At 32.8% G+C, this 13,746-nt stretch overlaps 1 protein-coding gene across 1 annotated transcript in view; it reads left to right on the top strand.

Moving 5' to 3' along the window:
- The first annotated feature begins 11,000 nt into the window (after positions 1 to 11,000).
- TMPRSS3 (transmembrane serine protease 3) overlaps positions 11,001 to 13,746 on the top strand; it is a 41,257-nt gene continuing 38,511 nt past the window's right edge. The window contains exon 1 of the mRNA XM_074297331.1: positions 11,001 to 11,065. Within this exon, the coding sequence (XP_074153432.1) occupies positions 11,001 to 11,065 (65 nt within the window). The remainder of the gene's footprint in view (positions 11,066 to 13,746) is intronic.

Genomic DNA, 13,746 nt, shown 5'->3' on the forward strand with positions numbered 1-13,746 from the left:
ATTGTTAAAAAGAGCCAAGTCTATCACAATTGATCATTACATAATCCTATTGCTACTGTATACAATATTGTCTTAGTTCTGCCCACTTCACTTAGGATCAGTTCATATAAGTCTTTCTAGTCTTTTTGGAAATCAGCTTGTTCATAATTTCTTATAGAGCAAATAGTATTCCATTTCATTCACATACCATTACTTTTTTAGTCATTCCCCAGCTGATATGCATCCATTCAATTTCCAATTCCTAGCCTCCATAAAATAAGGTACTACAAACATTTTTGCACATGGATGTCCTTTCCTTTCTTTTATGATATTTTTGGAATGCAGACACAGCAGTGGCACTGCTGAATCAAAGTGCATGCACAGTTTTATGGCCTTTTGAGTATAGTTCAAATTGCTTTCCAAATTGCTTTGCAATATCTTTGTTTTCTTTAGTTCTTAAGCCTCTGTAATCAAGTTTTGGATTGATGCTGAATTATTTTGTTTTTGTGCTCCTTTGACTCCTTGTACAGTCTGAACTTACTGACTTTTACTTTTAATAGATGAACTTTTGCTGTGCTTTTCTTCTTTTTTTTTTTGTGGTCTTTAATTGGGAAATATGCATTCAACTTTCTACTTCAAGTACCACAAAATATTGCTGAAATCTTATAGTTCCTTTCTTTAGTTCTTCAATGAATCTTTTTTTTTCTTCTCCTGTGAAACTGTTTGACTCCTTTTAAGGGGAGTAAAGAGAAATAAACCAAATTAAATGAATTAATATTTCTTCACCTCTCATCTTATAGGTTCTACCATGAAAATGACCATGTCATAGATGGTCATGTGCTGATACTTAAATATTTCTATTCTTCCTGCAAAAGTTTATGGGCGAATGCATTCATTCATGTTAGTTATAGTAGATACAAGTTTTTGTTTTTGTTTTTTTTTAAATTGCTCTGCTTATCCTAATTAGTTTGCAAGTTGGATTGATAACGTCAAACCAAAAAAGGTGATTCAAAATTCTAGTCTATGTATGTCCACTTCTTTTCTATTTGAGACATTGTGATATATTTGTCATCTGTTTCTTTACTGAGTATAATTTTTGGAGATTTCATTAAGTGAAAATTTTCTATGGTCTCAGGATCTGTACCTCTTCCCTTTTCAGATTTCAGGTTTGGTCAATATCCCAAAAACATTTTTAAAAAGAGAGAAAAGGACACCCATGTGCAAAAATGTTTGTAGCACCACTTTTTATGGTGGTTAGGAATTGGAAATTGAATGGATGCATATCATTTGGTCAATGACTGAATAAAATATGATATATGAATGAAATGGAATACTATTATTCTGTAAGAAATGTTGAATAGGCTGATTTCTGAAAAGGCTAGAAATATTTATATGAACTGATGCTGAGTGAACTGAGCAGAACTAAAACAATATTGTACACAATAACAGTAGGATTATGTGATGATCAATTGTGATAGACTTGGCTCTTTTCAACAATGTAATTCAAGGCAATTCCAGTAGTCTTGAGATGGAAAATGCCATCTGCATCCATCAAGAGAATAATGGAGACTGAAAAACTTTTGTTGTTTGTTTGTTTGCTTTTTTTTTTCCTCATTTTTTCCCTTTTGAATTAATTTTTCTTGTACCATATGACAAATTTGGAAATATGTTTAAATGTTTTGAATTTTATCTCCTTTTAAAAATAATATAAACTTAGGTGCTTTTTATTGTTTTGTTCTGGTAAGCAAATATGTGAATTGGATCTGCAATTATTCTTGACATAGAAATGGTAAGATCTATTTCTAATTAGGCACTGCTACAAAATGAAGGTATTCAATTGTAGGATCTCTGAAATATTTTTTTGGGGGAAGGCAATTGGTTAAGTGCAATAGAGAATTGTGAGAAACTAGAATTGGTCTAGAATTGTGATAAATGTAACTAGAATTGTAACAACATACCTCATTGATATTTAATTGTTAACTAGAATTGTGATGTTTTACCTTGTTGACTTCCCACCTCAGTGTTGACATCCTACCTCATTGGCATCCAACCTCTTTGGCTTATTATCCCCTTGAGTATGACTTTAATGAATGGGTTGAACACTTGGGCCACTGTTGAGCCTAGTTCTCATTGTCATACTTCTGTTTACTGATCTGCTGCTTTGTACCTCCTTGGGCATAACACTGTCATCTCATGGATCAAGTGAACTACAGCTGGTGCTAAAAGTTTAGCTTGATGAGATGTGCGCTTCCCGCAAAATAAGAGAAGAGAATTGTAAGGGCCCTTTAAATGACCGGCCACAGCGCAACAGAAGATTTGAGTGGCCCAAAAGTAATCTCTGTGGATATAGGACTGCCCTGTGGGTGAGATCCTGTCCATATTAAGATAGCTTCGTAATGGGTGAACTCTCTCGCTGATTGGCTCTGTGTGTGACCTCACAGGCCCTTTATAAGCCCACTGCCTGCAGCCAGTCGCTCTCTTTAACCTGGCTCCCTAACCTGGGGTAGCTGAGCCAAGCTGATGGATAGCCAAGAGAGATATTGCCCAGGGTGACACAGCTAGCAAGTGTCTGAGGCTGGATTTGAAATCAGGGGAGGTGCACCACTTAACTGCTTTACCACCCCTATCCCATCCCATCCCACTCTGAGATACTTTCACATTTTAACACTTAGGCATGCAGGACAAGTTCTCAGAGACACGATAATTAGTGAATCAAATGGATACAAGCATTCCTACTACCTTATCTCATAGGTCTCAACTGGTGTGCTTCACACTGAGATCACCTATTAAGATGCTATAGTTAGAACAGTAGCTGTAATTATAATTATACAATTATATATATACAATTATAAGGAGTTATTCTGCTCAATCATAAGGAGTTATTTTGCCTAATTATATGCCAATAAATTCAACACTTTAAGTTAAATGGAAGAATATTTACAAAAATGTAAATTGCCTAGATTAGCAGAGAAAAAAAAGTATCTATGTAGACCAATTTTAGAAAAAGAAATTGAACAAGCCACAAATGTGTTTCCTAAGAAAAAAGCAATAGGATAACATGTGTTTACAAGTGAATTTTATGAAACATTTAAACATCAACTAATTCCAATGTTAAATATATTATTTGGAATAATAGGCAATAATAGGCATCCTACGTTAAGAAACAAATATAATACTGATACCTAAACCAGAAAGAATAAAAACAAAGGAAATTATAGACCAATTTCAATAATGAATATGGATGTGACAATACTACTAAAATATTACAGTAATGTATGATAAAATGGGATTTATACTAGGAATGCAGGGATGAATTAACATATAATTCATTATATCAATAATAAAAGTTTAAAAATCATATTATAGCAATAGATACATAAAAAGCTTTTTATAAAGTGGAACACTCATTTCTATTAAAAACACTTGAAAACTATTAGCAAACATTATTTGTAATAAGGATAAGCTAAAAGCCTTTGTAGTAAGATGAGGTGTAGTAAGATTCAAGGTGTCATCAATTGTTACCAGTCCATTATCACCAATACTATTCAATATTGTATTAGAAATCCTAGAAATGGCAATAAGAGAAGAAAAAGAAATAAAATAAATCAGAATAAGGAATGAAATTATCTCTTTTTGCAGATGATATGATGAAAAGTTAGTTGGAAGTTAGTTGAAATAATTAACAATTTTAACAAATTAGCAAAAATGTATAAAATAAATCCACATAAATTATTAGCAGTCATATATATCACAACAAAATCTTGCAAGAAGAGATAGTAAGATATCACATTTAATATAACTTTAGGTAGCATAAAATACCTGAGACTACACCTGCTAAAACAAACCTAGAACCATATAAACAAAATATTAAAAAGCCCAAACAAACCTTTTTCATGCTAGTAAATGTAGTAGTAAATTTACTACTAAAATAGTAGTAAATTTAGCTAGTAAATGTAGTAGTAAATTTACTACTAAAATAGTAGTAAATTTAGCTAGTAAAATTAAATAATTGGGGAAATAGTCATTGTTAACGGGTAGTTAGGGAATATATAATAAAAATGACAATTTTACCTAAACTAATTTTGATGTCATCCTGTATAAATTACTGAATTAGAAAAAAAAATCATGACAAAATTCACTTGGCAGAACTATACATTCACTTGGAAGAATAAGACTATTAAAGGAACTAATGAAAAAAAAGTAAAGGAAGGAGGTTTAGCAGTACCAGATGTTAACTTAAGTTAGTAATTATCAAAATTATTTGATACTGGCTAAGAAATAGAAAGTAGATAGATCAATGGAACAAAATAGACATACAACTTACAGCAGCAAATACTTGTATTTGACAAATTTAAAGTGACAAATATAAAGACTTAAGTTTCAGATATATAAAAATTCATCATTTGATAAAAAAAAATGTTGGGAAAACTGAAAAGCAGTATGGCAGAAACTGGGCATAGACCAATATCTTACATCATTTACCAAAGTAAAATCAAAATAGACGCATGCTCTAGGTATAAGGAGAATTATTACTAGAAAATCTGAAGAACGTAGAACACATTACTTCTTTTAAATAGTCAGACAATTTATGAATAAGCATAAAGAGGTATAAAATGGGTAATTTTGATTTCATTAAAGTAAAAAGTTTTTGTGTGAAAATAAAACAAGAGAAGAAAAAAAGGAAAAAAATGTCAAATAGTAACTTTGTTATGTATTTTAAAAGAATAGCAAGCTGTGCATAATAGATTTGTAGTTTTATGTGGAATCATCTTTTAAAATTCTACTGTAATGTAAATGCTTGTTATTTCAAAAATTAAACAAAATAAATAAAATTGTTATTTCTACAAACCTCAGAATATTATCCCATTAACAAATACTATTTGGGTAATGATAATGAAGTATATATATATATATATATATATATATATATATATATATATATATATATATATATAGGGAATATTTGTGGCCAAGACTACAAAAAATCTAACATAACAGGTCCATGGTGACTTTTTGCTCTATATGAAAACTTCATAAAGTTCTTCAAATGGTACAACATCTCTTTAGGGTGATTTGCTTAGCTGAGTTAATAGGGTCTGCATCTCTTTACAACTCAGCTCTGATTTTGAACAGTCTCTTTTATGGAGTTCCTAAGTCCATATCTATATCCCATCTCTATTAGCAGGGATCACACTCCTGGAAAATGTATACATGTCAATATGTCTATACTTTCTCATTTATGCCTAAAACTTTATCAAACTAACTTTCCAAGTGATGTATCCTTGGGATGTTTCCTTCTTGGCAAGTAGCTAGCTCCACTGTTAGATACCATGATGAGTATATATGTATATGTGTGTGAAAGGAACAATATACAGCAAATATTACCTCTCTTTCAACATGACTTTAGTCCTCAGAAGAGAAGTCAGGATTTGATTAGCCCTATGGGATGGGACAAGACTTAAATTGTACCTTCGTAGAAACTTTCTGGGGTCCCTTAGCTATGTTGAATAGGGTTTTCTAATCACCCAAAGACATGAAATGATCTCATTCACATGGGGTCAGCACCCCTCCAACTTGGAGGACACTTTATAACACATGGATTGCCATGCTCTCCCTTGCTGAATAAATGGAGAAAGGAGTTGGGAGGGGAGGAGGAGGCGTGACCACTGAATTTGTGTTAAATGCTATATCCTTGATATGTGAAGGCTAAGTAAATCTCTTTTAGCTAATTCTTTAATTACCTCTTAGTACCTCATTTCATTCCAACATTGAACCTGAAGTAAGAGAGTATGGGCATTAGGCTTACCCATAATATTTGTATACTTTAGGACTGGAATAAAATGGCCTCTGTGTCTTATATCATGGTTGACACAGGGGGAAAGCAAAACAAATCTGGACAGTGGAGTGATAAAATGACTGAATCCAGCAAAGTGAAATTTGGTGATAAAGTGCTTCTGATTATGCATGGGAAGACCTCCTTGTGGAAAAGGCAGCTGGTACCTTTTCAGATGGAGCAATTGATCCATGGGTACTGTGGAGGCTGCTAGATAGGGTAAAGAAAGTGCCAATTCCAATATCCTGTCCTTGTTGTTGACTTGCAGAAACTGAACTGCAACCTTAAAAAGCAGACTGAAAGTTAACTAGCTTAATCCATTCAACCACTAGAAAGCAAGCTCTTACTCAGACAGAGGGCAAGCAATGTGCAATGAAGGCTGAGGGGCAGCTCATAGAACTGGTGATAGTGCAATTGAAAGAATTCCTTTTAGAGTACTGTGCACTTACTAGTCACAGCCAAGAACTCATATATCCTGCTTTAATCAGACCTATGAGATAGGAGATTGAGAGCTAAAAAATGAAGAAACTTGGAAATATCCTTTGGTGATTAATAGCACTAATTTTATTTTATTACTGTTCCTAAGAGGAGAAAGATTTCCTTCACTGGGAGAGTAGAGGGCAGGTGGACTTTCAGCATCAAGGAACTAAGCAGGAACTAAGTTCAAACACAATGAATCATTTATTAGAGCAACGATTCTTAAGGAAATGATGAAGTCATTGTTAAAACTCTCTTTATGACTGAGTTTTATAAGCTTGGCGAGCTCTTTGGAAGCATACTGTAAGAGTCAGCTAAATCAATTAAAGTCTCCAGACTGAGGTCATCCTTTGTTTCCCTTTTGAGTTTACTGGGATAATGAAATATTTGCCTCTTGCTCAACAAAGATGAATTTCTCTTTAAGCTGACTCCCTGATAGGGTACAGCAAGGAATAAGATTCAGTTCCTAATGGAAATTAGTTTGATAGATTGACACTACACCTCACATTCCAAACAGCCTGCTACAACAGCTTCTAGGACCAGAACACCTTGGAGGAAATTAGAATTCTCCTTATGGGTGGAGTCTTATAAAAAATGGCTTTAGGTTTTAGCTATATATCTTAACACACAATTACACAATTTTGGTCTATTTAACTAGGGAAAATTGATCAGGAGAGTTTTGGCTTTGGAAAGATTGTAGTCAGTGAATATAAATATTTTAGCAATGGAAGGAGCAGTCACAGAGCCCATCACCTTGATAGGTGGGAAAAGTGCAAGGACATCTTCCTCTGGAGAAAACTTTAGATGTGCCTTCTACAAAAGGACTAACAATAAAGCAATTGATAACTACTCTCCCTCATGGTACCACATTAATTTGGGCATAGATCTTCCCAGTGGCATTAATGCATACCCCTATAATGACATAATATTGACTAAGTCAGAAGAGGTAATGGTGAATAAGGTCCAAGGTCAGATGCTGGCCTATATGAGGAACAAAAGATGGGAAATCAATTTTGTAAAAAAAATGTTATTTTTGCCTGGTTTACTAGATTGATCCATACACTATGAGTTTATACATAACTGGATTTAAATAATTCCCCTAAATTCAGTAAAATTTAGTTTTAGTAAAAATTCCCCTAAGAAATGCAGGTTCTTTCAGTGGGCTTAGCTCCAAAATTTATGGAAATTAAGTGAGAGTCTTGAGAGTTGGGACAAAGACAATCTTCATCTGCATTGATTACTGGGCCTGGGCCTGCAGATCAAGTAACAAGCAGCCTGAAGAACATAGGATTAGATGATCAAAGACTCTGCTCTTTTAGATCAGGACTTAAAGGAAGAATTTTGATGAAACCTCCCACTGTACAGAATTGTTTATGGGACATGTCAGCATCAGTCAGAGATATCACATCTTTTTTTTTTTTTTTAAACTTTATTTATTTTTTTAATTATAGCTTTTCATTTACAAGATATATGCATGGGTAATTTTGCAGCATTGGATGGAAGTGGATATCTTCAACATAGATCTTTTGTGGTTCTAATTATATCATATTTGAATTTTTTTTTGCTGCTTACAATAATTTCTCCTTGATCTGGGTTTTTTTAAAAATTTGACTATGATGTTCCTGTAGGTTTACCTTGTAGGATCTCTTTCCAGAAAGTAATCAGTGGATTTTTCCTATTTCGACTTTCCCCTCTTATTCTAACAGTTTAGGACAATCTTCTTTAATTATTTCTTGTGTTTTTGTATCAAGATTCTTTTTTGATCATAGCTTTTCTCTTTTTGATCTGTTCCCCATATCTGCTGTTTTTCTTATGAGATGTCTTATACTCTCTTCTATATTTTTTATTCTTTTTATTTTGTTTAGTTATTTTTTAGTCTCATATAACTTTGCTGGCTTGTCTTTGCCCAATTCTATTTCTCATGGAGTCATTTTCTTTCTTAATATTCTGCTTCTCCTTTTCTAGTTGGTAGACTTTTCTTTTTTCCCCCTCCAATATCATCCTTTGAAGAAAAACCTTGATCTCTTTTCTCATAGTAATTTTCTATGGTTGGGTTCTTTCTTCTTTGCCTGCTTATTTTTTTTTAAACCTGTTAGTGTAATCATCCCTAATCTTGAGGTGTAGGGGATGGTGCCTCTGGCTCCAGGTTCTCCTTCAATTCTTCCATCTGTTCTGGAATCAAAACCAAAAACACTTCTCTCCTGTAAGTGTCCAGGCATCAGTATCCCTGCCTTACTGCTTGTGCACTCATGTTGTCCAAGAGGTGAAAATTCCTGTGCCAAGGACTCCCTGCTCAGCTAACTAGAGGGCTTACTACTTGCTGTTTCAATGGAACTAATTTGGAGGTATTTACATTTCACAAAGGACAAAGCTCCATTCTGGTATATTTTTACAGGTCTTCTCTGGTTGCTGTATGAGGCCCGCTGTTCTGCCCCAGCTCATTTGTTTTTACCACTCTAAGTTCACCTAAGGTATCTGAAGCTTTTAAGATATCTGTGGCTTTCTAAAATACTGGTGAATAGAAGAAAATGACAGAATAGATCAGTGAATTCCAAGTTCTTCAGGTCTCCCCCCCCAAAAAAAAAATAGCACCTTAGGCTGTAATTCAATCTATGCATGTCTGGGATAAAGGGGAGAAGTAGGAGGTTAAAGGTGCTTTTTTAAAAATTTTTTTTATTTTTTTTGTGGGGGCGACCTGAAAAACTTGAAATTTACTGATCTATTCTGTCATTTTCTTCTACTCACCACTATTTTAGAAAGCCACAGATATCTTAAAAGCTTCAGACATTTGGAGTCTCAGTGTACATCATTCTTGTCAGCAAAATCCTTACCTTTAACCTCCTACTCCTCCCTTTTATTCCAGACATGGATAGATTGAATTACAGATCTGTCTTCAATGCTTATCACTATTGACAATGATAATTCACTTTATGGTCATTCTTGAATATGTTTTGGGTGTCATTGTAAATGACCAGAAGATTGGCTTAAATAGGGCTCAGCATAGAAGAGGAAGTGATTTAGAGGATGCTAGAAGGTAAATATCAAATTTCAATTATGACTATTATTCTCATTCTTCCATTTGAATTATAGATGCCGATGCACTAGCTGCACAGATCCTTTCTTTACTTCCATTAAAGTTTTTCCCAATCATCGTCATTGGAATTATTGCACTGATCATAGCAGTGGCCATTGGTCTGGGCAGTGAGTACCATTTATTCTTTAATAGTTTAAAAAATAATTATTAACGCATTTAAAAGTTCACAAGCTTCCTTTTTAGATTAGTGTTTTGCTGCCACATACACTTAATTGTTGAAGCAAATGCCCTGTTGGTAAGGTCAATCTACTCTTTCTGAGGAAAAGTGTGGGCAAAAAATAGGGCTACGTCACTAAGGAAATTGAAACAGTGAGAAACATTCAAAGGGAGATACTGTAATCGAATATTTTCAGGTGTGTCAATATTGGCTGGAATACCCCCCATACAAAGAACTCCATTCATTCATTTATCAAACATTTCTGCTATTTGAAAAACAAGTTAGAGGCAATTTTAGTGAAAATTCATTGTTTCAGAGGCTGTCACAAAAACAATTTGTTCATCAACTGGGTTTACTGAAATAATAATCTAATGTGTCAGGAGACCTTCTGGAACCACCACTCATTTGTTCTTTGATCAGAATAAGGAAGGAACAAAAAGAAAGAATAGGATAAATGGACACACAATGTTTAGGACTCCATCACTAAACTCCATCCAGCCAGTGCTTTTAAGCTCTGGAATTTCCCCTTCTCAGATTAAGTTTTCAGATAGTTTCTACTTAGTGAGAGGAAGCTATATCTTTCTTGGCTTAAGAAATAGAAGCTGAAAGAAACCAGAAAAAAATAGAAAAGCAAAAAAGATTACAGTTTTTTTTTTAAACAAATTTTTATTATTAATTTAACCAGGTCTGAACAAGAACTTTCCTGTTGTTTTTTAAACACAAAGTATGTTGTATTTTGAGCACAGAGGTTTGTTTTCCTTGGACTTAAATCTGTAATCTTGTTCCATTCTGTGTTTTTTTTTTTTTTTTTTTTTTTTAATTCAATTTCTTTAGTACACTTCAATTGCTCTGGGAAATACAGGTGCAGATCATCTTTTCAGTGTATTGAACTGACAGAAAGGTGTGATGGTGTATATAACTGTAAAGATGGAGAGGATGAATACAGATGTGGTAATTTGATTTACTCTTCTTTATTACTGTTAGTGTTATGAGTGAAAGAAAACCAATTCAATTACTCCTTTATTTTTATCTGTAAAAAGTTTTGTTCTCATCCCACAAAAAATTTAGTTGAGGAGGATATATATATGTATATATATATATATATCTACTTATATGCATAAATACATATGTATTTATATATATGTATATATAAGTAATATAGACAAATCCTATGGGAGTACGGATCAGTATGAATTGTAACAACGAGAAGGGGAGGATTACAACAGGATTATAAATGACATCTAATTAGTAAAAATAAACAGATATAAACAATGAAATAATTGTGATTAACTTGATAAATAAAAGTACTATTTAAATTATGATATTATATAATAAAATCTTTACTATCATCCTAAAGTTTTACATCAGCTAACCGTATTTTTCTTCATATGCTTCTACCAGTCCGTGTGAGTGGCCGTAACGCAGTGCTTCAGGTGTTTGTTGCTGCTGCGTGGAGAACTATGTGTTCGGATGACTGGAAGGGTCAATATGGACTTATAGCCTGTGAACAATTAGGTTTCTCAAGGTAAATGGGAAAAAATTCCAGCCTATGTGATGTTTGTTTTGAAGAGTTAAATGCAACAGACCAAAATTTTGAAATGCTATAATTTATAAAGAAAATTCTAATATGGAACTTAAATAAAACTATGAAGTAAACAATCCTTTCTCATCTATTCTAGACGTTTCTCTGTCCTAATACCTGCTTTTGCTTCTTGGTTAATAGAATGTTATCTCCAGTCATCCTGATCTATATTTTCACACTGGACCTAAATGGCTATGAGGAGAAAGTGAAACAGGTGACTTTGCACAGTCTTCTCTCATTTAAATCCAATTCACTTTTATGTCATGACATCACTTCCATGATGTCATGGCCCTAAACAGCAACCCTCATCAAACCTGTTCTGTGTCCCATTGCATGATCTGATTATCATAGGATAATAGATTTCTGGATGAAAGTGTAGTGGGTGGAACCACTCCAATCCCTAGGGCAAACTTAATTTACTAAATTTACTGGCTCAGCCAAAACTCTGGGAGACAAAAGATGAATTCACTGAGGGAACAAAGGTCTGACCTTCTGAATTTATTAAAATAATACTTGATAATTATCCAAGAAACTGGACCAGACTTCCTCATCTTAGTCCTGGACTCTGAATACAGTGGTATATAAACTTCCATACTTTAAATCAAACAATACAACATTAGGTAATCTAATTTTTAATTGGAGGAAATATTAGGGACTCTTCAAGCTTGGATACAGAGAGTGAACAGATACAGTTACCTGAATTCAGAAAAAAAAAAATTGTCCCACTCTTCTCAAGTGTCTGTAAATAATCAAAGGAACCTGGAAACAATTGATTGGCTAGAGTAGGGCCAGTTTTCATAAGAATTGTAGGTGTCTTAAGATGTACAATTGTGAGAAGACTCCTTGCATTAATCTTTAGAGCTAACTTGGTTTCTGGTGAGCATAATCTAGGTCTTTACTAACAGATTTCATTTTCTGCATTCTTTAACTCTGATATCAAAAAGTTTTCCAAAAAAAAAAAAAATTCTCAAAAAATTTTTTTTGGATCCTTGTGACAAATAAATCATTGTTTAGCCACATTTTCTCATACTTTAGTATATAAGTTAAGATTAGTTACATTCTGTACTTCTCTTTGGCATTTTAAATTTTGTTTAATATATTCTAAAATCAATATTTTACCATTATTGTGAGTCCATAAACAACAATTTCCCAGTATGGACAATCATGAATGCATTAAAATGTATAATGTTGGAAAGAATATCCAAACCGATGAGATTTCAGATAAATTTTAGTATTCAAGTTGGTTTTAAACAATTATTATTTTATGCAACTAAAATCTTTCCTTGTATCCATTCCTTTATCCCAGATACAATTCCAGATAATAAAGATTATTTAACAATAAGCTTTTATTAATATCATTTGTATTTCCATTGTCTAAATTTCACCCTGTTTCTTCCCTTACTCCCATCTTTATAGAAAACCATCTCAAAAAACAAAAAATATTTTAAAAAGAAAATAAGAGAGTAAGAAGAGGGAAAAAATAAGTATTTAATAAAATATGAAAATGTATGTGATGTTCTATAATCATTGGACCTTCCCCATCTGCAAAAGAGTAGATAAAGAAATGTCTTTTCATATCTAACTTTGGGACACTGCTTATTCCATGTAATTTTGCAGCATTCTTTTTTTATTATATTATATTGGTTTTTCTTTTCATTGATATTGTTATTATTGTGCATATCATTTTTTTGTCTCTGATAACTTCAGTCTATATCAGTCCATCCAAATCTTTCCATGCTTCTCTGTATTTATTATATTCCCTCTTACAGCACAGAAATAATCCATTGCATTCATGCAACATAATTTATTTAACCATTATTCAAAGTACAAAAGTGCTGCTATAAATATTTTGGTGCATATTTTCTTTACAATGACATCCTTGAAATATATACCCAGGAGAAAAACTTTGGATTCAAAGACTAGGAATAGTTTACATACCTATCTATTTATAATTTTTAAAATTATATAATTCTAAATTGCTTTCTAAAATGGTTTTGTTTATCTTCTCACAATTCCTTCAATATCTTTTCCAATGTGCTATGTGTAAGGTTGTTTTTATTTGAATTTCTCTTATTATTAGTGAATTGAGTAATTTATAATTTTCATTTCTTTTGAGGATTGTTTATTCATATTATTTGACCACTTTATTGGGAAATAGCTTTTGGTGATAGATCAATCCATCTCTTTCTTAATTTTCTTGCGATATGAGCTTTAATATTCAGGTTAAACATCCATTTTTAGTTTTTGTAGAGTAAGGTATTAAAAAGTTGGATAGATTCTCTTTGCAGATGATATGATGGTATACTTAGAAAACCCCAGAGATTCTAATAAAAAGTTATTAGAAATAATTCACAACTTTAGCAAAGTTTCTGGGTACAAAATAAATCCACATAAATCCTCAGCATTTTTATACATCGCCAACAAATTGCAACAGCAAGAGATACAAAGAGAAATTCCATTCCAAACAAATGTCAAGAGCATAAAATATTTGGGAATCCATCTACTAAAGAAAAGTCAGGAATTTTATGAGCAAAATTACAAGGCACTTGCCACAAAAATAAAGTCAAATTTAAATAATTGGAAAGACATCCAGTGCTCTTGGATAGGCCGAGCGAATATAATAA

This window comes from Sminthopsis crassicaudata, chromosome 3, assembly GCF_048593235.1.
Source record: "Sminthopsis crassicaudata isolate SCR6 chromosome 3, ASM4859323v1, whole genome shotgun sequence".
NCBI lineage: Eukaryota > Metazoa > Chordata > Mammalia > Dasyuromorphia > Dasyuridae > Sminthopsis > Sminthopsis crassicaudata.